At 44.9% G+C, this 25,841-nt stretch overlaps 1 protein-coding gene and 1 long non-coding RNA gene across 2 annotated transcripts; both read right to left on the bottom strand.

Moving 5' to 3' along the window:
• Positions 1 to 179: 179 nt before the first annotated feature.
• LOC146755133 (uncharacterized) lies at positions 180 to 2,631 on the bottom strand. The gene is made up of 3 exons (XR_014938438.1): positions 2,558 to 2,631; positions 1,354 to 1,460; positions 180 to 257 (listed from the first exon to the last, which is right to left on the bottom strand). It is a non-coding gene; the product is annotated as an uncharacterized LOC146755133 (long non-coding RNA).
• A 2,878-nt stretch (positions 2,632 to 5,509) lies between these two features.
• LOC146755132 (immunoglobulin superfamily member 22-like) lies at positions 5,510 to 14,625 on the bottom strand. The gene is made up of 4 exons (XM_085526379.1): positions 14,606 to 14,625; positions 6,440 to 6,726; positions 5,559 to 5,780; positions 5,510 to 5,514 (listed from the first exon to the last, which is right to left on the bottom strand). The coding sequence occupies exons 1-4, from the start codon at positions 14,623 to 14,625 to the stop codon at positions 5,510 to 5,512; spliced, it is 534 nt and encodes a 177-aa protein (XP_085382505.1).
• Positions 14,626 to 25,841: the final 11,216 nt, after the last annotated feature.

Raw genomic sequence — 25,841 nt, 5'->3', positions numbered from 1 at the left:
GGCTCACGGCTGATCCCACTGCACGCAGCACCCATCACAGCAAGTGTGAACAGCTGGAACAGAGCAGAAACACACTTCTGTTTTCTCTATTCACACAGCACAGTATGGACAGACTTCTTCAGAGCTACCCGCGCATACCCTGCGGCAAAACCATGCGGGGGACAAAACATGGCACGTACCTGGCAGTGAGATCACCTCAAGCTATCTGCAGCAGTTCCTTGTCGCTTTGCTCGGATGAAATGAGAGCAAAAGCTGCACTGAGGCAGTGGGCGGAGGGTGAGGAGAGGAGAGAGAAAGAGCAGGTCAGTGAGCAGGGCTAAGACAGTCATGGAATAACACACACAGCACAACTGTCCCACCCACTTGCTGCAAGACATGCTGAGTCTCAGGCTACGTGATGCCTGTCCGCCCAGCAACTTTACAATGCTTCCACTACTGAGCAAAGACAATGGAAGAAGCACGGGACAGGTGCCAACTTTACTGATACCCCCTTTGGAACGTGTGTACCGGGGAAAATTACGTCTGATGGTCAAGAGTAAGCAATACGGTGCTGTGAGCTCAAACAGCCAGCAGTTCTCAACACCTCACTGCCCACCCATCCATCGCACGTCAGCTCAGCTTACCTACAAGCTGCTGCACACGACGGTGAGAAGAAAAAGCACTAAAGATACTAACTAAAGCCACTAACTAAAGGCACTAACTAACTAACGGCACTAACTAACTAAAGGCACTAACTAACTAACGGAACTAACTAACTAACGGCACTAACTAACAACAGTAACTAACTAACAACAGTAACTAACTAACAACACTAACTAACTAACAAAACTAACTAACTAACAAAACTAACTAACTAACGGCACAAAAGGCACAAGACCAACAAGACAACCAACCACTCCGACCACTAGCTCACCCACAAAGGAACACAGAACGCACCGCTCCTCCCCTCATTCCAGCCGCTTATGACATCACCAACGGCCAACAGCCTGGTCCACCATGACCCCCCACAAGGCGGGGAGCCAAGACCACGTGGTCACATCTGATTCCAACACGGCACCACAACATTCCAGGACTCAGTGTGGGCTTGGAATTCTATCCTGGTGTGGCAGCGCAATGGGAGGTGTTAGGGCACAGCTGAAGAGCTGACAGACAACGGACGTTTCCAAAGGAGGGTGCCAGATTAACTCTCAGCATTCTCTTGCGGGGCTCTTAGGAATGCTTCAAACCCATTTTCACTGCCTAGCTCATTTCTAGAAAGTCCAGTTGAGAAATGCTCACTTTGTCTGGGGAACGCCTCTATGCATCATGAATGAAAAATAAAATAAAATGGGCACGCGACCCTATGAAACTTACCTCTCTGCTCTTGCTGTCAGCCAGACACCTCAGATGAGCATGACGTGTCCCTGCTCCTGAATGAAGATTCACCCAAGTCTGTGTTCCTCTCTGCTCCTTCTCTGGGTCTAAAAGAAACACAGACAGAGATGATTACAAGATCCTTTGTGCAGACGAAAGACAAGGGTGCACATGAATTCTGTTTAGCAAGAAATACTACATTCCCAATGGTACTTGAATCCTCCTTTGGGGCTGGAGCTCAACAGGTCAACACATCAGAAATAACACAAAGTGCATCTGGAAGACGTGTCTCAAAGCCCAGAAAATCCAACACGGGAGGGGGCTGGACAGTGGACCACAAGTGTCCATTTCCATTGCAGCTCCCTGTAGAGAACAGCACCAATCAGCAGGCGTGAATCAATTCATTCACAAGCTGCACAATGACTCTGTTCTTTACATGATAAAGAAACACACAGAGATTCCTGACCAAAATGTTGGGAGTTAATAACGACCAAAGAGGTTCCTGTTCCTACGCCTCATCCTCTCACCCCAACTCCTGGGTGATGCCCACAGGCTTCAAGTCAGCTCTCAAATCCATTGAACTCCAGTCACAGAACTCCATCAAGAAGGATGTCACACATGTGACACTTACATACATTTTGCATCAGAAACAGTGACGCCAGCAGGAGCAGAGAGGTGACTGTCCCTCTGTACTCAGCACTGGTGAGGCCACAACTCGAATTCTGCGTCCAGTTTGTGGCCCCTCACTGAGAAAAAGACACTGAGGCATTGGAACGTGTTCAAAGAAGGGCAACAAAGCTGGTGAGGGGTCTGAAGCACAATGGGGCCATATGAGGAGAGGCTGCAGGAGATGGGAATGTCCAGCCTGGAGAAGAGGTGGCTCAGGGGAAACCTCATTGCTCTCTATAACTTCCTGAAGGGAGGTTGCAGTGAGCTGGTGCTTGGCCTCTTCTCTCGTGTCATTACTGATAGAACTAGAGGGAATGTTTTCAAGCTGCGGCAGGAGAGGTTCAGGCTGGACATTAGGAAATATTACTTCTCAGAAAGGGTGGCCAGGCACTGGAATGGACTGCCCAGGGAGGTGGTGGAGTCACCCACCCTGGGGGTGTTCAAGGAACGTCTGCAGAAATCCCTGCTGAAATCCTGACCTCTGCCACAGGTGGCTGAGTGACACAAAAGCTGTGTCCTTGGTTCCCGGCCTTACCTTCACATGCTGTTCATCTTGCTCTGCAGCTCCTGTTCTGAATAGTCTTCTTATATTCCCATGTGATGTACCCTGAAATACATCATTTAGTGAGTCTGAACAAAACATAAGACATTAATTGGAACTGTGAAGAAATGTTTTTTGCACTTTACTTGGAGGATGTTACATGCTATACCTTCTTTTCTCAATTGTAACACATGATTTTTTATAAAAAGAAACATAGCAAGTCAGCTCTTCAGTGTGCATATTGATGAAACTTGGTGAAATACAACTTTAGAAAAAGGTAATTTGAAAATTTAAATATTCTTATCAGAATCTCTGCTATTAGTTACCGTTCCAATGTTCTGATTTGATGATGATTCTCTCAGAGCTGTTTTGTCACTCGCCACCTCAAATGCACTTCAAGTGCTTTAGGAGCATCACTGGAATTTTGAATAAACTCGATATATTTTAGGAAAGCTGCTACAGATGCACGACTGCAGTACTTTGGAAAAATATAATCTTGATTGAACGCTGAACAGTGTTATTTAATTATAATCCAGGTAATTAAATTAATTAAACCAAGGGAATCACCTCCCAGTCAGTCAGCTCCCACCAGGGAACTCGCTTCCCTGCCAAGCAGATGCAACCAACACAAGCTGCTACATCACTCTAGGGCCCCACTGAGTCTTCCCAAGGGGTCTCCAAAGGCTTCCCTGTTGACTTCTGGGAACCTGGAAACACTCACATGGAAACCAGTGCCCCCTAATGTGCCCCAGAGGTTTCTCAGGGCCCTGCAATTAGCTCTACAGACATCCAGACATGCCCCAGAGCAAGTATGTGTGCTGTAGGGAGCCCAAGAGACATTCCAGAGTATGCTAGTACTCCTCAGTGAGCTCAAGGGTTCTTCACCTGTCTCTAAATATGCCATACTTGACTTTGTTTTCTCTTCTGGAGCTTAGTTCTCAGCTTTGCTTTCTCATGCCATTTATCATTCAGTTTAGAGATTATTTTAACTAAAATATTTTAATCCACCATATTTTCTGAAAACTAAGAATTGATCCCGCTCAAGGAAACAGAAGAGAAAAACATCACCCACAGGCTGCAGATATTTACCTCGACTTCTCTACATGCCATCCCCAGTGTGCTTTTCAACTCACCTTGCACAGTGACCCTGGCTTTTGTTTCAGAGTCCTCTGTCTCACAGGTGTACTCCCCGCTGTCCTTGGCGGTAGAGTCATAGATGATCAGAATGGCCCCAGTTCCCTCCTACTGCAAGTCGTACTTCTGGCTTTTTCTGATTGCTTTGCCATCCTTGTACCACCTGATGTTCACATCTGGTTTCGACAGCTCACGGCTCAGGCTGATGTCCTGCCCTGCTGCTGCTGTCTTATCCTCCAGCTGTTTTGTTACCTCAGTAGGTTTTTCTGAAAGAAAACATGCTTTTTGAGTAACATACACTTAGGGTAGGATGCCTCTCTCAAAATACACGCATCTACATGCTGGACATAAGTTAGAGAGGCACTTGCAACAGACGCCATCCTACAGCCAGCAGTAATCTGTAAAGTACAGACAATAGAATTGCAGGCACCATTAATTCTCTCTTAAATCTACCCCATTGAGGATGATGAACCATGTCTGAAAACTGCCTCTTCCTTCTCTCCACTGATCACACTGGGAGCCTCAGATGATGCTCTCAGATGCACATGTTCTAGATAGGAATTTGTTGTACAGCTAGATGATGTGAAGGCCATCCCTTCAGCTTATACTTAGAGGATATTTGCTCCCACAGTTCCCTCAACAGATCATTCCTGATTTACTGTTAATGGAACAAGCTGTAGTGAGATGCCCATTTCCAACACTACCCCAGTGCTTTGGGTAGTTCTCACATTTGTGTAAAATGGTTCCTCCTTTTACATATTTTTAAGAGAAATTCTCAGTGCTTCAAGGTTCAAGTAGAAGGTTGCTATTCACTTTAACCATATTATGAGTTAGCTCTCATGACAATCTTATCAGAAGACAGTTGAAGGAATCAGACCCCAGAATCTCTCCCATCTCATTACCTTTCACAGACTGAGAGGCTTTGGAGGTTAGACCACGGGCAATAAAAACGACTTCCCCAGAGTCAGTAGGAGTCACACTTTTGATAAAGAGAGTCTCTTACCAACCCACGTTAGAAGCTTTAAATCGCCCACCACTTTCCACTCTGCTTCCATTCAGTGTCCACTTGAACTCATCAATGCTTTCATGGGACAGAATGCATTCAAAAGTGCAATCTTCTACCTCCTGGATTTCATTGTTTTTCAGCCGTTTGCTAATGCCAATATTCAGCTCTGGAAGATAAGAGATAGGTTAGTATGAGGTTTAGATGGAGAAAAGGCATTCGTGACCAATGTGAGTAGCAGTACTGGTGTTTGAACTCAGGATTTGCAGATCATGGCTGCGTTCCTCACTGATGTATTCTCTAAGACATTCTCCACTCAGAATTACCAGAAAGCTATAAAAAAAAAGAGACGTGAATCTCTTGGCTTTGCTCTGGAAGAACTACAAGGAGAGCAGCTCAGTCCATGGAGCACAATGAAGATTCAATGAGCTACAGAGGGAAAAACCTAACAGAGAGGACAACTCTAGGATGCTGCGTGAGAAAAAGGGTTTTGCCTACGACAAGACATTAAATGTTTCTATTAGCTAATTTGTTACCATCCTCCCCCTACTGGTGTTCAAACCATTTCTCCATTTTAGGGATGTTTAGAAAGGAAACATTTCCAGGACATTCTTGACGTTTTTTGTGATTTTCATGGCAAAAGGAGATACATTTACTTCAAAAGCAATGGGAATTTTCCAGACATCACTGCGCTAAATTGCAGAAATACAGTTCTATTGTAGAAACTATTAAGGCTCGTGGGGGAATAGGTGTAAGACATAGTGACCACACTGAATGTGCTTTTAGCACTCCTTCACTTTCCACAGTACTTACCCTGAACGCCGACATTTGACTTGGCAACATCAGTGCCAATATCACAGGTATAGAAACCTGCATCTGGCTTCTCGAGGTCATGGAGAAGGAGACATAGGGTCTTCCCAGACTGTACCAGCTCATACTTGTTGCCAGAAGTGAGCACATCACCGTCCTTTTTCCTCACTGGTTTGACCTTCTCTTTAGAGACTTCACATTCCAATTTAATCACACTCCGCTCCTCACCAAAAACATCATCCAAGGACTTCATGAAGACAGCAGGCTTCTCTGTAATTAAACAGGCAAAACAGAACAACGTGATACAGAAGTTGAGACATTTCCAGTTGCTTTCAGCTTTTTAAGGAGAGATCAATAAATCTTTACCAGTACTGACAACACCAATATAGAACCTAAAGCGGTTTCATGTCTCTTGACAGAATGCGCTTTAAGGAATTCTGAACTAATCAGTAGGAGAATACAGGGAACAGGAGGGACAGCCTGCATTGCTGTGGGTGGGACTGATATCATATGAAGTTATTGGGATGCAGCTCTTCTAAAGCTGGAGAGCTGGCATTGCCCTCACATGGAGCAGAGCTCATACAGCAGGCCACAGGATTAAGAGGATAAGCTGATCTCTCCCTGCAGTCATAAATCCTTGGAGACAACAGCATTGACACTGCATGGCACTGAAGCAGTAAAAAAATTGCTCCTGTAACTCTTCTTGTGTTAAGTAAAATGATGATAAAAAGCAATGGAATGCTTTGGCAGGACACCAAAACCATCCTCCTTCGTTGATATCTGCTGCAATGGAACCTTCCACTGGAAGAAAGCCCCTGATAACTTGTCACCCCAGAGAGGTGAGCTTTAGAAGCAGGATTGCTTCACAATAGAATGAACTGGAGCTCCTTAGCATCTCTTACATCCAGGAGGGTTGTGACCAGACCCACCTATCACCTTCAGGCGCGCGCTTTCTGACACCTTGTCTGACTTCACTGTCACTGTGCCAGCATCTTCAGGCTTAACCTGACTCATTGTCAGTGTGCAGCAACTGCCAACGTTCTTGATGTCATTGTAATTGTTGGTGTAAAGGAGGTTGCCATTCAGGAACCATTCCACGTCCTCGTCATCATGGGACAGCTCGCAGGAGAAGACAGCAGAGCTCTCTTCTTCAGTTTCCACATCATGCAGGTGCTTCGTCACTTCTACATTGCGAGCTGTGGGGAAACAAGGTGAACTGTTACAAAAATAAGAACCTTAAGAAGAGAAATCTGAGGTGAAATAGGACATGGAAGAGGCCACCCTCCATGCTCATACATTCAGCTGTCAGAGTGGCCTAAGTCTCTGCAATTTCTGCCTTGCACTTGTACACACCAGCATCATCGGGCTTCAGCTTCAGAATCTTGAGCTCTGCTGAATGCTTATCCCTCTTGATCTTGTACTTCTCAGAGGGCTCGATGGGTGGGTGGCCCTTGAACCATTTCACAACCTTCGGAGAAGGCCTGAAGTCACAGGACAGGATGACAGAATGACGTTCCAAAGCTGTCTTGTCCTCCAACTTCCTGGTGATTTGTAAATGGTAATCTGCAAAACAGGGGTGGAAGAGAAGAAAGGATGAGGACAATTGGAAGAAGAGGAAAGTCTCTTGCGTGTATTCCATTCCAATTAATTCCATGTTCACAATTGTGCTTTGAACCACTCTAAAGATAAAACAAACGATTGCCTATAGGGAATGCCATTGACTACATTTCTATAAAGTAATACTGTATATTATCTACTAAATGCAAGGTCCAGCTCTTGTTCTGTGCTTATTAAATTGCTCCCAGTTGAGGCTTTTTTTCAAATAGGAGTGAGTTGAAAATATAACAAGTACTTTAGGATGTGAATGGAGACTCTTACGCTGGGGACAACAGCAGATAAGAAGCCTGGAAGTTTCCTTCAGATGAAATCAATGACAAACTGCATCAAATTTAGGTGCTACCAAACTTAAACTTGTCTAGTTCAGAAATACAATTAATTCCACCTGATTTGACTTCTTTGGTATAGCCAAGGACAAAACCTCAGCTCTGTAGGTCTGAATAGTAAGCACATCACAACTATTCAAACAGATCTTTTACTGAGATGCAGCTGTCTTATTTAGTGTCCAACGACTTTTAAAAGGAAATGGAGCAGACCCTCCAGAAAACACACAATATTTCAAAGACTCCAGTGAAGGAAGACTGTACGTTAATTAATTCTTCATCTTCATGATGTAAATCAAGCCAGGATACGTTACCTCTGATGAGCAGATTGGCTGTGGATTTGGATTTGCCAATTGAGAACTGAATGGTGCCTGTCATATCAGTGGTGGTTTTCGGTATGGTCAGCCGGTGGATGGTGCCTTCTTGCTGCATAATCAAGTTTCTGCCAGCCTGTAAGATTTCTTCACGCAGATACCACTTGGGAGGTTTCATAGAAGGAATGGATATCTCGCATTCAAATTTGGCTTCTTCAGGCTCAGTCACATCCTCATCACACAGCTCCTTTACTACATTAATGGATTGCTCTTTAAGAAGGATGGAACACGAGAAAGCAGAGATTTAGAAGGAATATAAAAAACCCATACATTATCACCCTACTTACTCATGTCAGCATTACTGCACATGAACACTACACCTATCAGCTCAAAATGCCTTAAAACATCATTAAAAAAGTAGTAGAAAGAAAGGAAAGTTGTTAAGAAGTCAGACAATAAGACTGACAACCTGAAGAGAGCCCAGATCTTCTGATTCCCAGTCCAACATCCAAATCAAATCATGACCTTCCCATCTCGATATCAAACTCCTCGCATTACGAAATGGAATAGAGGATCAGTGAAACACAGACATTGATAATTACTTTGGTTAAATACAGCAACGTAGCTCTGAACAACAAGTTTTCTCCTAGTAAAGGTCTCTGTAGCTCAAATGTAATGACTCTACTTAGGAGAAATTCATTTTCCAGGATGTTCTTGCCCTTATAATTGTAACAGTGGCAAAGCTGGGGACTGAACTCTTGAGTACTGTGCTAACTCAAATGTCTCCCTTTTCTTTACCACACTTAACATCATATATATACCCTAACATTGTATATATTAAAAAAAAAACACAACCTGTGCTCATTTCAAACAGACAGAGAAGATGAAGAAAAATTCAAGCTATGTTTTTATCCCTCAACGTTCAAACACAAATCTGAAGTCTAAAGGTAGAAAATCAACTTCCTAAGAAAATCGCCTGTTTTACTTAGCAAAGTAAATCCCAAAAGACAAGCTGGATATTTTGTGGGCAGAAAGGCAGGTAGGTTGGAGCTTTTATTTCTGTGAAAGGTCATGGTGGTGTTTAACTTCCTTGACATTAAAGCAAAGGATGTTAGCTGGTTTATAACATAAGATAATTTAAGCAAAATCGTCATCAGAAGCATAATTACCTTTCACTGTAAGATGGGCACGAGATTCTGCCTTTTCTGCTACAGATTTTATTTCTGCTGCATCATTGACTTGGACACGTGTGTAAGTCAGCGAGTAGGTCTTTCCTGAAGCAGAGAACCACAGAGTCACTAAGGCTGGAAAAGACCACTAAGGTCATCTAGTCCAACCGCCAACTCATCCCTACCAAACTGTGCTCTTGAGAGCAAACCCACAACTACACTTGGCTTCCTTGAGCAAACAGCTCTGAGGCACATGGCCAGGCTGAGCATCATCCATCTGGTTTCACAGCATCACTGCCTGTTCTCTCATGTCAATGAAACCAGCCATTCCCCCACATCCACATCCCACCAAAGCTGCTTAGTGTTCCCAAAGCGAATGCTCACCAGTTGTTTCCAACTTGAAGGTCATCTTCTGGCCAGCAGCCTCGCAGATGTATTCTCCAGCATCTTTCTTCTCCAGCTGCTCCACAACCAGACGCCGTGTTTTGCCCACAGATTCCATTCTGAACTTTCTGGAGGAGGCAAGCAGTCTTCCATCCTTGGATCATTTTACTTAGATTGGATCCTGTGCTACTTCACAGCTGAGGGAGGCACTTGCTGCCAGGGCAGCACTCAGCTCTTTCTGCACCTTCTCCTGGTTTATAAACACAGGTTTTGGCTCTGAGGGAAGAAAAGAAAAAGTATTGACTGAGGGACTGAAATGAGACCATCTTGAAGGTTTGTATGTACAGCTTGGAACAGGTTTAGGTTACCACTTGTGCCCAAACTAATAGCCTTCACTAGAGAATATCAGCTCTTCTGTTGAAACAAAGTGTCAAATCTAGGCAAGAAAGAACCTAGGAACTGAAGGAACCAAGAGGGTCCTTGAACACCAGTCCCATGGTTGCAAGTCACTATGCAAACATATTGAACCCAAAAGAACATCTGTCCTGCAGGCAACCAAAACCTGAGTTCCTTTTACTTCAGACCCACTGTGAAACATCAAAACACATAAACGTGTGATAGTCAAATCACTGGCTGCCTTTTCATGACCCAGAACAGTACTCCTGGCTTCCTGAACAGACTCCTCATGGCATCTACCATTGCCACAACTGTGACTGTCAAAGACACAAAGGAAATATGCTCACCAATGCAGTCCTTTGTTCTTTGTGTGTGATTTGCAGATATCTATTTTACTTTGAGCTCTGGGAATAGTCAGCTCTACCAGGTCTCTTACTGTGAGTAGCAGACTCACCTATCCAGATGCAGCCTCCAACATAAAGGCATAGGAAAAAGGCAGTGTACTACTAGGAGAAGTTCCTGCTTCTCCTGCCATGAAAGCCTGCACGTACAACATGCACTCCAGCCTCACTGCACATACTTATCTTAGTCAAATGTTTCGGTGAACAAGAATTACAGTTTGGGATCTCAGGCACAGGAGAGATTTGAATAATATCTTGAATATTGCTTCCATTGTACATATATCAGTAATTATTATTCTACAGACAGACTGAAACAGGTCTTTGTGCAATACTGAAACCAAATACTTTCTACAAACCCAGGCAATCAAGTCTAGGGAAAAAACCTCAGCACAGACTACTGCAACTGGATCACTGTATAATAGAAACTAGATTTTACTTTACTGTTCTCTGCTGTATTTCAGACAACACCTGTCTCACCTGTGACATGAATCTTGAAGGTGAGTTTCTGGCCAGCAGCCTCGCAGCTGTACTCCCCTGCATCTTTCTTCTCCACCTGGCTCACCACCAGCCGACGCTGTTTGCCCTCTGACTCCACCTTGAACTTCTTGCTCCAGGTGATCAGTTTCCCCTCCTTGTACCACTTCACCTCCATCTTCTCCTGGGCCACCTCGCAGCTCAGCGTGGCATTTTCTGTTGGTGCAGCCTTCATCTCCTTTTGTATCTTGTCCTTCTCTGTAAACACGTCTTCTTTCTCTGCAGGGACATCACAAGAGTCACACAGTTTTGCTGTAGTCTGCTGCAGAGCTTACTCCAGTTGCCCGTTTTCATTATACTTGCACTTCACAGGGAGCATCGTGATGCCTCACTAAGACAGGAAAATACTTTCCCCTCTATTTTGCCTTGGGAAATGATAGACATATCATTTCATGTCATATCATATCATATCATATCACATCATATCACAAAGCTAAACATTTTGCAGTCTGATAGCAGATTTGGACATGAGATTTAGAACACCTGCATGCACTGCTGAACCTCCTATCTTATCTTTTTTTCTTCTGATGTCTCTCTACATTTCCAGTAAATCAGAAGGGAATGGCCCTCTAGAACAGGTTGCCCAAGGAGACTGTGGATGCTCCATCCCTGCAGGCATTCAAGACCAGGCTGGATGTGGTTCTGGGCAGCCTGGGCTGCTGCTTGGCAACCCCGCACATAGGAGGGGGCTGGAACTGGATGCGCACCGTGGGCCTTTGCAACCCAGGCCATTTATGAGTCTGATTATTTGCATTTTCCACCTCATTGTGTCACTCAAATTTTGTAACCAGATCTCTTCAAACACCTCCCCTTTTCTCACTCCTTGCATGCCTGGTGTGCACTTGCACTGTAACCCTGCAGACACCAGCTGACTACAAGAGCTGCACAAGTTACCCTCCTTGCCTATGGTTTGTTGCAGTAATTCATTCCTGGATGGAAAAGCACATGTAGAAAAGTGTTGCTATGACACTAGATGACAAAGAAAGTCCTATAGCCAAAATGTTTTGCACCAGAGAGGCTGTCAGTTGATCCTCCCAATGAAAGAAACACCAAATGAAGCGTTCCGTTATCTCTGGGATTCCAAGCATTTTCTCACCTCTGACTTTCACTTGGAATGTTGCTTTGTCATCTTTTGTTTCACAGCTGTAGCTCCCTTGGTCTTTCAGGGTCACATTTTTGACCATGAGCTTGCGGTGCGTCCCCTGGGAGATGATGGTTGTCCTCTGGTCCTGCTTCACCTCTGTTTGATCTTTCTTCCATACGACAGCTCCGCTTGCAGCTGACACCTCACACACCAGCTCCAGGTCTTCAGAAGGACTGACTGATATTTCTGGAGTCGTTTTGGGCTTCTTGACAAAATTAATGGCTCCATCTGAAGAAAAAAAGAGAAAGTGGTTTACATCCTGACACAGGCTTATTCAGCACAGCATGAAGATACAGTTAGAACTGATTGTAATGTCTCTGCTCATTACATTTGGGTGATCGAGTTTCACCTCTGGAGGTACTCACATACAAATGTGTGCTTGATTCTCCTGTGGAAGGAAAGAGTAAGTTCTATGCAGACAGTTCTTATTTCTTCTAATCAATTCTGTATTCTGCACATGTTCTTCTGAAGCTAAAATGAAGGCAGCTAAGTAACGTGTTTGCAATACATGAACAAACCTATTCAACACCTTGTCTCTAAGCTAACAAGCAGCGTTTGATGAGCACATCAGTATTTCATGCCCTTCACTCCATCCAGACAGAACCTGCCTGAGGAGCAAGCTGATGGCTGTCAGCTACAGGCAGACCTAGCTTAGTATTGCAGTTCTTAGAGCAACAACTGTTGCTTTCAGTCACTGAATATACCAAGGCCAATTGCTATGCCAGGCACATTTATGGCATCAGTGAACAAATAATGCGTTAAAAATTGTAATAGACAGGAGCCATCTATTCTTTTAAAACTAGGTGACCAAAGAAGAACAGTCCCTCTAGAGTCAAGCTGTTAAGAACTAACAGCATCAACCAATATCACATACATAGATTACTTCCCTGCCCTAAGACCATCTTGTGACCATTTGGTGCTCCTAATTAAGCCCTCTTGATGGCATTTTGTCTGAGCCATGTGACATTTTGTGATAGGAGTTACTGCTAGTGTTCCCTTAACCCAACACCAAAGTAGGAGGTATCCATTCTCAGGGAATCATGCAGGCTTCCTCTGTCTTTGATGCTCAGAGACAGCCCCAGAACCTTTTAAATCTTAGCTTAACTCTCATCCAATAATGTTCATCAAACAGTGCAACTTGTCCTTTGGGGATGCCTTTGTTCTGCATCCACCAGTTCCAACGGAGTCTTCTTGGCTTGTTTTAGATCAGTTTGTCAACGGGTAAAGCCAGGGTCTTTGAATTACAAAGTGAAATTGCAGAATGCATGATTCTTAACCAAACAGAACGGGAGGTGGGATGCAGGGTGAATACCTGAGCCAACACCACCTGCAAGCAATCCTTCAATATCTTAGGAATCTCTAGCCATCCCAAATCCAGTGTTGTGCTTGATCTATCATCTCTGCTGAGTTTTTAGCTAGCTGATGGTGAGCATCATGGTGGTGCTGGGTGAGCAGTTGGACTAGAGGGTCTTAATCAACCTTAAGGATCCTGTGATCAGAGGAACGTGAATGTGCTGTTAAAGGTCACAAGAGCTGCACTGCAGCATGAGCATACACAGCGAAAGGCTTTCAGTAGAGCTTCAGTTCATAAATGAGGACTGGGTTATGGAAAATAAACCAGAAAACAGATCTTAACGCCAGGTTCTGTGAATGCAGCCAGCTGAATTTCTCAGATATTGAATTTCAATGATTCTTCACAGGTCTCTTCTACATTTGGGATCACTGCTACAAAAAGAGCTGTTTACGTCATCTCTCGTGGCCACCCTGAGAGAAGAGCAGGAAGGCTGGGATGCTCTTTTTCCTATCTTTCCCTTCATTTCCTCTATATCTTAGGGACGAATCACAGGACACAACACAGAAATCAAATGGCTCTACAAAGCAGATTGGCCAGTTCAAGTCAAAACAGCCACTGAAAACACCCCAGATGCTGTCTGACAACAGCTGGACTGTCGGGGAGTCAGGTGAATGCAGTCTGCTGGCCCTGGGCCGGAAGAGGACAGAGCATTTTATCCCCCTCACAGATGCATTGATAACATCCAGCATCATCCATTGAGACGCTGTGAATTTTCAGGGTGTGTTTCTTCCCCACAATGTGCAGTTCCTATTTTTCACTGGCCTTGAGCTCCTTCCCATCCTTCACCCACTCCACAGTAGCACCTGTGTCTGAAAGCTCAGCCTGCAGTTTGGCTTCCTCACGCAGCCGAGTGGAGATCTTTTCTACATCTTTGCTCTTATTGGTAAATCTCACTGCAGCACCTGTCAGGAGCAAAGGCCTCGTTATTTCAATTGATATCAGGCTAACGTGGTCAATGTCTGCTGCAAGATCTCTGAAAAAGTATCACCTTCTGTTCCTGCACTCATCATTGTGTCAGTGCTGAGCAATTCAAGATATTTCATTTGGTCTTCTTGCCGGATTTACTAAGTAAAAATCAACCAAACATCTCCTTCTACTGATTAATAATGCTCTAAACATGCTTCTGCAGAGGTTTCCACCCAATGACAAACAGCTCCTCCCATCATGAATGTTTAATTGTTCTATTTGGTCACACAAATCTGATTGAAAGAGTTATTATTGGAATGATTGCTCCCCTACTTCTAAACTATTCCAGTGCAATCAGAAAGGCTGTCTGAACCTGGAGCTGAAAGTACTGCTCTATGGTGATGCAGTGGTAAACCTGGTGACTGAATGCACTGGCCAAGAGCTGTGAACTGCAGTCATTCATCAGCTGGCATGAAGCAATCTGGTTCAGATACCAAGCAGCTGGGTAGATTGGCTTACCCTACACTCAGTGCTATCATGTTTAGGTCATTACCAGGTCTCACGACAGTCCATGGGATGCAATTTCAGGTATTTGGTACAGTCAGTGAATGCCTGCAGCCCCACTTCTAATCATCAGATCACAGCAACTATGCCTTGACTGTAAGAGGAAAGGAGAAGGATCAAAGCAAATACCTCTCACTCTCATCTTGGTGCTGACATCAACATTTTTGGCAACAAATTTCACTTCTGCTCCATCATCCTTCTTGGGGACGTTCTTCATGATTAGGCTGTGAGTAGTTTGGGTTCTCTTGATGATGCAGGTCTCGCTTTCCTGTAAGACTTTACCATTGAGGTACCAAGTGCCGCAACACATTGTTGTAAGATCAATAGTAAACATGGCATCCCCTCCAGGTACAGCTTCACCGGTTGTTAGGGGGGATTTCACAGCCAGGACTGGTTCTGAGGAAGAACAACATGGATGTCTTAATGCTCTTTAGATGCAAGTCTGGTATCTCATTTAGAGAAGGAAGATTAAATCATAGGGACATTTCTACTTCTCCCTTTGCATGAGTGCTGGAAGAAGCACTTCTATGCTTCAGATCTGTTACAGAAAGTTCTGCCTCTTGCACATGTGAGATATCAAAAGATAAGGATATTCATGTCTCTGTCACAGAAACATAACTTGTATCACTTTAGTGGTATCTGGAGGTTGATAGGAGATAGGAGAACTAGGAATAAAGGAAAGCCTTTGGTGTGTTAATGCACTACTGCCCTTAAAGTCAAAGGAAACATCTTTAGGGAACCAACACAGCTGCTCAGCACACACTGACCCATTTCCATTGGGGTTTTTGTGCTTACCAAGGTGCACGCTCCCTGGGAATTCCAGAGACGGGCTCTGTCCATGCGCATTGACTGCAGACACTCGGAACTGATCATCAGCCTCTTCAGACAGATTGCTCACCATGAACTCTGGGACGGGGACATGAGACTCGTGGCACCTCACCCACGTGAAGCCAGTTAGTTTATTGGGTTCCACATGTAGCCATCGATTGGAATGGGGCGGTACATCTTCGGAGGGGACCATGCCAGCATCACTGAGCTTTCTGTTTTATTTTTCACCACGGGGTCAGCTGGGGGCTGGGTGGGAGGTTTTCTGGGAGCTGAGCAGAAATAAATACAGAAATATTAGCATAAGGTCATTTAGGCTGGAAAAGACCTTCAAGATCAGCAGACTCAACTTTCAGCATGACCTACTGAGTCCCACCATTAACTACTGTGCTACCTGAGGACATACATGACAAGCTTATCCCTGGAGGTATTTGCATAGTGAATATATTCACCCTCTGGTTGCTTTGGAACATTTTAGAGGTTAAAATCCCATCAGACTTTTTCACTGTGTGCAGCCACTGATACAGGCAGGAGGCTGGGAATTACCTGATGGGCTCTAGTTACAGACTACTGACACAGTAAAGGATTGAGTTCATTTCATTTTGGCCATCAGAAAGTTTGGTGGCTGGTTTAAGTCACCCATCTAGACTCCAATTATAAGCATATGGAGAACAGCACATTTAGGAGAACTCATCTCATCTTAATAAACCTGAATGAAATCACAGAATCATAGGATCACGGGAGGGCTTGGGTTGGAAGAAACCTTCAAGATCATTAAGTGCTAGATGCCAAAGGTCCCACTAACATAGCATGAAGCCGAAAGCTAGACGCTGGAATCAGATCTCCTGACCTTACCATCAGAAACTGAGATGTCATATTTTGCTCAGAGGTGCCTGCTTGTAGGAGGGACAGCTTCCGAGCTTTTTATGCTCCAGGAACCAGCTCGAGCTTCAGAATTTAAACAGCAGTCAGAAATTAAACTGAGCTTTGTCACCTCCATCAAATAGAAGGAGTGGTTGGGTGGTACAGCTTTCCAAATAACTTAGAAACTGGCACAACAATCAGATGCCTACTTTTTCTTTTTGAACTTGTTAATACATAGAGCTTAATAGCATCAGAATGCCCCAAGAACTTCAGATAACACGACAGCTGTAAACCCTTCTTTAAGGATTCCTTTGTTTAACCACTGAGTAACTGTAATTCAGTGGTGCTGGTGGGAGAAGGGAAGTCCTAATCTTCCCAGACGGTGAATAGAGTTGATGTTCACATGCAGACTGGTGCTGCAGCACAGCCAGAAACCACTCATTTGGGACACACAGCACCAAGAAAATAATGGGAATAGCTTCATAAAATCAGGCAGCTTCACCCAAATTTCATGTCAGGTCCATTATTCTTCCTATTTTCAGGAAGAAAGGTTTTCCCTTTTTCTTGTAGTTTTCGTTTCATGCAAGCAGCTTTGTAGCTTACAAATTGTTTTCTAATCACCTCCTGGCGTGGACAAATCACACAGGTTTGACTCCATGTTTTACATAGTTAGTGTCATCAATTTATAAGTAATGAGCCAATAATGTTCCAATTAGAAACTTTTATTAATTGTAGCGGGTAAAACAAAAAGGCAATTTAGCGCTGGGCGACAGGGGGATTATCGTTCCTCCAACTGCCGCACCGTCCCGTCCCTTGCAACTTCTTTTGTATTGTCCATCCCGAGCGTATTGTCCTTTAATTGGTCGGTCGTGATCGTGCCACTTGGTGTGTCGTTCCTTGGTTGGTCCTTCCGTGAAACTTTGTATCCATCGGGGCGCGCTTTGCCTGTAACTATGCAGAGTACACAATCTACCCATAAAATTAGAGTGTTCTGCAACCCTTGTGGCCTCCATATTCCACCATCACATCCCGGTCCTAATGAACAAGCACTCCACCACAATGCTACCACATCCCGGTCTTAATGAGCAAACATTTTATCACAGTCCCCCCTTTTCTTTTATTGTACTATTTTGTTTTGCTCATTAAACCGTTTTAGTTCTTGTCGACTCCTGGGCTCTTTTTCTTTGTTCTAACTGTTTTCTTAGTTCAGCCATTGTATCTATTGCTACCCCCGTTTGATCAACGTTGGTGCAACATTGTTCTTTAAGAGCCACACATAGTCCCCCTTGCTGCAATAGGAGAAGATCCAACCCCCTTCTATTTTGTAACACTACTTCTGATGGGACCACTTAAATGGCTCATGTGTCTGTACCTCTGTACCCCAACCCTCATTAATGAGACTTAATATTATTATCAATTGAGCTAGTTTTAGATAGGCAGTTTTCCCACTGCAGTAGTGAGTCTTTAATTGTTCGGGGGAGTTATTTCCAGTCTTGGGGTATCTTCTGGATCCTAAATCTTTGGATTCATTCATAATGGAGCAGACCCCTCCACATGTTTTATCTCCTCTGCCTCGCCCATCGACTCGGTTGCCTCGAGCCATGGGGTGTATAATCTTCTCGGCAGCAAGAGTATTCTTCAGGAGGGGCTGGTTTTGCTTCCCTTTTAAGTGGGTCTTTGGGGTACTGCACCCTATTCTTTTTCCCACTGGTTATACACTTAAGTGATGCTGGTAAGGATCCAAATTCACCCCCAGGTTTACCCCCTTCTATTAAAATTTCCACGGCCACTCTGAAGGCTAATAACCAATTTGTGTATCCCTGTTTTCGCAGTGGGTCCACTACCCCTCTAAAACATATCCCAACAGTTGCATTCACAATAGTCAAAATATTCCCTTCTACATTAAATTCTATACTGATACGTTTATACAATCATTGTTAATTCATGTTCTCATTTTCCTTGACGGAGGGTTTCGTGACAGTTTTACTTTCAAATCACCCGCTGGACTAGTGACTCTCCATTTGTGATTTTGTACTGGACCCTTAACACGACTAGCATGTGTCCATCCTTTTTCAGCAGTTCTGATGGCAGTATTGGTAGTCAATAATACCAGATAGGGACCTTCCCAGCGAGGCTGCAGTGTGGTTTCTCTCCAGGTCTTTATCAGAACCCAATCTCCAGGCTTTATTCGATGGAGGGTAATGTCCAGAGGGGGTCTTTGAGTCAATTGTCCCTTTTTCCACAATTCCTGTTTATACTTCATTAATTCCGTGATATAAGCTTGAATGTTCTTATCTAACACCCCCGGGTGATCTTTAGGGGTTCCCGCATCATATGGCATCCCGTATAACATTTCGAAGGGAGATATTCCTATGTCAGCCCGGGGCTGGGCCCTAAGGTTTAAGAGGGCAAGGGGAATGCATTTTATCCATGAGAGCTTAGTTTCTAGTGTTAATTTGGCCAATTGCTTTTTTAGTTCCCCATTCATTCTCTCTACTCGCCCTGAACTCTGTGGGTGCCAGGGAGTATGTTCTTCCCATTTTATTCCCAAGGCTTCAGCTATATTTCTAGTGATTCTTGATGTAAAGTGTGGTCCTTGATCTGAATCTATTACTTCTGTTACCCCATACCTAGGGATGATTTGTTCGAGTAATATTTTTGTTACTACCTGAGCTGTTGCTTTAGTTGTGGGGAATGCCTCTACATAATGTGTGAGGTGGTCTATTATGACTAATACATATTTATATCTTCCTACTTTAGGAAATTCGGTAAAGTCAATTTGGACTCTAGAAAATGGCCTAGTGGCCAAGGGTCTTCCCCCCATAGGCAGTTTTCTTTGTACGGCTCTGTTTATCTTTAAGCACGTAATACATCCTTGAGTAATATGTCTAGCTAAATTATGTAGGCCTATACACATGTACTTAGTGGCAAAATGATCTATTAAAGCTTGGCTTCCCCAGTGGGTCCGTTCGTGCAACTGGGTCAGCACCTGAGATGCTATTGACTTAGGCAGTACCTCTCTCCCGTCAGCTAGATACCACCTCCCTTCTGTGTTTTTAGTTATTCCCATTTGATTCAGTTTTTGTTCTTCCTTCGGTGTAAACGAAGGGGCCTCATCATGTGTCAATTCTTCCTGCCTCTCCTGCCTCAGGACCAATTCCCTGAGGGCAGCTTGCTTAGCTTCTAGGTCTGCTGCATTATTTCCTCTAGTCTTGTAATCGGTTCCCTGTTGGTGTCCTCTAAGGTGTACCACCGCTATCTTCTTTGGTTTTCGTAGGGCCACTAAGAGTTGCTTTATTAATTCTTGATGTATTAAGTCCTTTCCTTGGGAATTTATCAATCCCCTTTCTTCCCAAATCTTCCCAAAGGTATGTATTACCCCATAACTATATTTGGAATCGGTATAGATAGTGCCCTCTTTTCCCTGTAATCTTTTTAGTGCCTGTAAAACAGCATACAGCTCGCAAGCTTGAGCTGACCAAGTGTTACTCAAGGGTCCTGATTCCAATACCCGGAGGGTCTTTCCATCTACTATTGCATAACCTGATCTTCTCTTTCCCTCCACTACTCTAGAGGATCCATCCACAAATAATTTTTCCCCTTCTCTTAATTCTTCTTCTTCTAAATCTGGTCTGAATTTTGTTTGTTCTTCTATCGTATGTAAACAGTTATGAATGAGTCCCACATTTTCGGGTTTTCCATATAAGAATTCTGCAGGATTCTGGAGACTTGTGGTCTCCAGGGTTAAGTTAGGGGCTTCCAGTAAGATACCCTCATACTTTAGAAGACGAGAATCAGATATCCATTTTTCAGCTTTTTGTTGGAGCACATTTCTAATATTGTGGGGAGATAGTACCTTTATATTGCTGTTAAAAGTAATTTTCCTGGCTTCTTCTACCAATAACGCACACCCAACAATTGCTTGTAAGCAAGTGGGCCATCCTCGGCTCACAGGGTCTAATAATTTTGACAAATATCCAACGGGTTTCTTCTTCCCTGCCCAATCCTGTGTTAAAACCCCATAGGCTGTACCACTGTCTATGTTAACGAACAAATAAAAGGGTCTTTTTAAGTCAGGCAGGCTCAAGACAGGGGCATTGATGAGATCCTCCTTCAGCTTTTGTAGATTCTCTTCATCTTGTCTATCCCACTTTATTAATCCATCGGTACTGAGCTTTTGATATAGGAACTTTACTTTACTGCTATAATTTTCAATCCATTGTCTACAATATCCCACTAATCCCAGCAATTGTCTTATTTGTCTCTTATTGCTTGGCGACGTCAGGGACAATATTCCTTGTATCCTTTCAGGATCTATCTTCTTTTCTCCTTTACTCAGGTAATGCCCTAGATATCTAACCTCCTCTTCCACAAATTGCAATTTCCTTTTTGATACTTTAAGTCCTTTCAGTCCCAAAAAGTTCAGCAATTTAATACTTTCTTTCCGAACCTTTCCCTCATCCTCTCCAGCAATTAATAGATCATCTACATACTGTATTAATTTGGTATCAGGATCTAGCTGATACTCTTGCAGGATCTGTTCTAGGGCTTGCCCAAACAAATTAGGGGATTCTGTGAAGCCTTGGGGGAGTACAGTCCATCTTAATTGCTGTTTTCTGTTAGTATCTGGGTCTTCCCACTCAAATGCAAAAAAATCGCGGCATGTCTCATCTAAAGGGCAAGCCCAAAAAGCATCTTTTGAGTCTATGACACTATACCACAAGTTGTCGGGCCCTAATTTACTTAGCAACGTATAGGGATTAGCTACAACTGGGAACCTAGATACAGTGCGCTTGTTAATTTCCCTCAGATCATGAACCAACCGATATGTTCCATCAGGTTTCTTTACCGGTAATATAGGGGTATTAAATGGGGACATACAGGGTTCCAGTAATCCTTTGCTCACTAATCTATCTATTTCTGGTTTGAGACCCCTCCTTCCTTCCAGGGAAATAGGATATTGTTTTATTTTTACTGGGATTTCAGGATTCTTGATTTTTACCGTGAAAGGGAGTATTTTTAGTTGTCCCACACTCTCGGGGGTATACCAGACATCAGAATTGATCTCTTGTTCATCCTCTACCCTAAGAGGGCAGAGTTTGATTCTCAATTCTTTATTCTCTACTTCTAGTCCTATGCCTAATGCAATAATCAGATCCCGTCCTAACAAATTGAACTCTGCTTCAGGCAGTATCAAGAAATCACCCAAACCCACTTTGGACTCTGCTTCTATCATTACATTTTTAACTATTCCTACTGTAAAAGGTTCTCCCTTTGCTCCTATTACTTTGGTAGTTTCCCGGGAAGGTTTGCATCCGAGGGGGATCTGTTGTATAGTAGACCTTTCTGCTCCTGAATCTACTAGAAACTCTACCTCCTCAGCTTGGGGACCAATTTTCAATTTTATCAAGGGCTCCTGTTGTTTCTGGGTCCCCAATATATAGAGCCCCTGACACCCCTAGTCTTCTTGGAAGGACTTTTCGTCTCTCATTCTAACCCTGCAGTCCCTCTTCAGGTGTCCCTTTTTCCTGCAATAATAGCATATTCTCTCCTCCTCCCTGTTTTCAGGCTTCCTAAATTTTTGCTGTCCTGGAATTCGATTTTGCGTCCATCCCCCCATTTTCCTTTCCAATTCCCTACTTTCTCTGACCGCTGCTACCATCATCCTAACCTGCCTATTATGTCTTTCTTCCTCCCTTCTTACATATACCTTCTGAGCTTCCCTCAAAAGTTCATAGAGCCCCCGATCCTGCCAGTTTTCCATCTTTTCCAGCTTCTTCCGGATATCCTCCCAAGCCTTAGCTACAAACTGGGTTTTGAGCAAAGCCTGTCCTATCGGTGTATCGGGATCCAACCCTGAATATAGTTGTAAATTTTTACGCAACCTTTCCAACCATTCAGTGGGTGTCTCTTCCTTCTTTTGTCTTTCATTAAAAGCTTTATTTATATTCTGACCTCTTGGGACTGCCTCCCTAATGCCCTGGATAATGATAGTTCGCATGTCCTGCATGTGAGTCCTATGATGTTGATTTTGATGGTCCCATTGCAGATTCTGTAAGGGCCATTTAATATCCGCAGCGGGCCCGTGGGCATGTTGAGCATCCCAAATGCACATCCCTGCACGCCTAATCATACCTCTCTCTTCTGCTGTGAACAGTATACTTAGAATAGATTGTAGTTCCTCCCAGGTATAAACATTTGGCCCTAAGAACTGATCTACTCTGTCTGCCACCCCCAGGGGATCTTCTAGTATATTACCCATTTCCTTCTTAAAATCTCTAACATCCCCTGAACTTAAGGGCACTGATATAAACCCCATCTGAGGTTGTGGACCTCCCATGGGCATTTCTCTTAAAGGGTAGAGGTTATTTTGTCGTGCCTTTGCCCATGTCACAGGCCCTCCCCCTTCTATCTTTTGTACTTCCCCCTCTCTCGAATCCATCTGCCCATGATCCAACTGAGGAGGAGAAGGTAGGGGAATTGCTGGTGGTAAAGCATATGGTGGGGGTCCCACTAAGGCCTCCTCTTCCCTTCGAGGTTTACGTTTTTCGACATCTTTTTCTGTTCGTGTCAAATTAAAAATGGGGACTCCTAAACCCTCTGGGCGAGTGACCCATACTGCTGCATAGTCACTTTCTTCTTGATTGAAAGGGGTTTTGGAGTTTACCCAAAAATTTAATTGCTGTTGTACCCAATCTTCATTAGAACCATACTTAGGCCACCATACTGCCGGGCCAATTTGTTGTCCGCTCCAAATTTCTACACAATAATAAATCATCTTTGCCTTATCTTTATTTCTTGTTCCTGGATAGTGCGTCCAGGCACTTAGCATGAACCCTAGAGGTGAGTCCTTAGGAATGGATGGTCGTTTAGAAGGGGCGGATGGTTTAGTTTTACACTGCCCCATCTCGTTCTTTACTTCTTGCTCTCTTGTTTTATTCAACGTCTGTAGCTCCCCCTAGTGCCCGTAGCTCTAGGATGCGATCTTATAATATCCTTCCCTAGAGCCCGTAGCTCTAGGGGAATACCTAAGAATAACCCTCCCTAGAGCCCGTAGCTCTAGGGGAATACCTAAGAATAACCTTCCCTAGAGCCCGTAGCTCTAGGGGAATACCTAAGAATAACCCTCCCTAGAGCCCGTAGCTCTAGGGGAATACCTAAGAATAACCTTCCCTAGAGCCCGTAGCCCTAGGGGTTGTGGTGGTGAAAGGGTCCCGCTTATACACTGTACCCACCCTTCGGCGTGCCCTCACTCAGTGTTGCATTCACTCGCTTCCCCCAGGTCGTGGCCCATGCCCTCGCGGGCAATGGGAACCGCACTACTGTGGGGTCCACACTCGCTCGGGTTAGTGCCGGCTGCCAGCCCCCCTTCACAAGCACACAACACTTGCCACACGCCGGATTCCCAACCCAGACCGGACTATACTCACCTGTCCTGCGTCTTCGTCCGGACTTTCGTACACGAAATTTAAAGGGTTAACCGGTTTTTCCTTGCCTTTGTGTTTTAAATTTCGGATCGTCGGCGGGAGTAGGACGGGAGGATAGGAGCCGAGGCCGCCTATTTAGGCGGGGCGCCCCCTCAGGCTCCTCATACCTACGCCAGTATTCCCGTCCGAGTCACGGCGCCAAATTGTCATCAATTTATAAGTAATGAGCCAATAATGTTCCAATTAGAAACTTTTATTAATTGTAGTGGGTAAAACAAAAAGGCAATTCAGCGCTGGGCGACAGGGGGATTATCGTTCCTCCAACTGCCGCACCGTCCCGTCCCTTGCAACTTCTTTTGTATTGTCCATCCCGAGCGTATTGTCCTTTAATTGGTCGGTCGTGATCGTGCCACTTGGTGTGTCGTTCCTTGGTTGGTCCTTCCGTGAAACTTTGTATCCATCGGGGCGCGCTTTGCCTGTAACTATGCAGAGTACACAATCTACCCATAAAATTAGAGTGTTCTGCAACCCTTGTGGCCTCCATATTCCACCATCACATCCCGGTCCTAATGAACAAGCACTCCACCACAATGCTACCACATCCCGGTCTTAATGAGCAAACATTTTATCACAGTTAGCATATTATATTTGTTCCAGTATGGAAATGTACAGTCATAGAATGGCCTGGTTTGAAAAGAATCTCAAAGATCATCCAGTTCCAACCCCCTGCGATGTGCAGGGTCGCCAACCACCAGACCAGGCTGCCCAGAGCCACATGCAGCCTTTCCTCACAGGAGAGCTGCTCCAGCCCTCTGATCATCACAGTGGCCCTCCTCTGGACCCACCCCAACAGCTCCACATCCTTCCCCGGCCTGGACACAGTGCTGCAAATGGGGCCTCACAAGAGCTGAGCAGGAGGGGACAATCCCCCTCTGCCCCCCCACAGCCCCACACCCCCCCTGTCCTCCCCGCACTCCCCATCAGCCCATCCCACCTCAGTGCTACCTCTGTCTCTTCTCTCCTCTCCCCGTCCCAGCGCCGGCCTCCCCCGGCCTCCCATTGGGCAGCGGCAGCTCTGCCGGCTCCGATTGGCTGAGCCGCAGTGCGCGGGAGTGGCCGTTGTGGGGGGGGCAGAGGGGGATGTGGGGCTGCAATGTGTCAGCGTCAGGAGCGCAGGTTAAGGCAGCTGAGCTGTGTGAGCAGTTGTGTTTGAGTCTGGCTGCAGCTCTCTTAGACCCCACTGAAGGGCTGAGTGCCACTGGGAAAGGATCTCAGTGTGGAGATTGCTTCTACTAGAGGTAGTTCTGTAAGACTGTTCTATAGAGCTGTGCAGGGGCTGTAAAGGGAGTTGAGGGGGACTCTAGGGGGTATATGGGGCTGTGGTGGGCCATAGGAGGACTAGGGGCTCTAGGGGGCTCTGAGGGTGTGTAGGGGTTGTGGGGAGCTATTGGAGGATATGGGCAGGTCTGGGGCTTTAAGGGGTGGTGTATGGAGAGATAGAGGGTTGTAGGGGCCTTAGGGTGATATGGGGCTACTGGGGGCTGTTGGGGGCAAATATGGGAAGGAATATGGAGGAGTACTGCTGCCCTGCAGCCAACAATAGCCTGAATGAGATCCTGGAGTCCCAGACGCTGGAGGATGAGCTGGGAAAGAGCAGAGGCTCCCCACAGAAGGGTAAATCACATCTGATAACGTGAGTGTGGAGCACAGCCAGCCCCTTCCTCACATGTGTGGGGCTTCCATGTTCCTCTGTGCCCATTGCAGTGTGCCACCCCAATCCTGCTGCCCAGCCAGGAGTGGATGGGATGAGCAGGTTGGGATGCACAGAGCAGTGCTCAGACATTGCTGGGACATTTGTGCACTGCTGTTGAGCTTCCCTTTGTGCAGCAGGGGAGAGGATGGAGGTTTACAGGTGGATGGTTGTTATTTCTATGGCATTGCACAGGTGGTAGAACCTTGTCCATTCCCAAACTTATTCCAGGGCATGCGGGAATTTGTGCAGTTGTAGTTCCTGAATTGTGCTATTTAAAACCCTCCTGTAAATGGGGATGTTTTGTAATGCCTGCTGGGGCTGCAGGCAGCATTGCCTTCCTCCTTAGGGGGCAGGTT

This window comes from Coturnix japonica, chromosome 36 (assembly GCF_054131305.1).
Source record: "Coturnix japonica strain WE chromosome 36, WE-NBRP24, whole genome shotgun sequence".
Lineage (NCBI taxonomy): Eukaryota > Metazoa > Chordata > Aves > Galliformes > Phasianidae > Coturnix > Coturnix japonica.
Note: the sequence above shows the minus strand (reverse complement) of the source record. Positions and strands in the feature narration are given on the sequence as shown.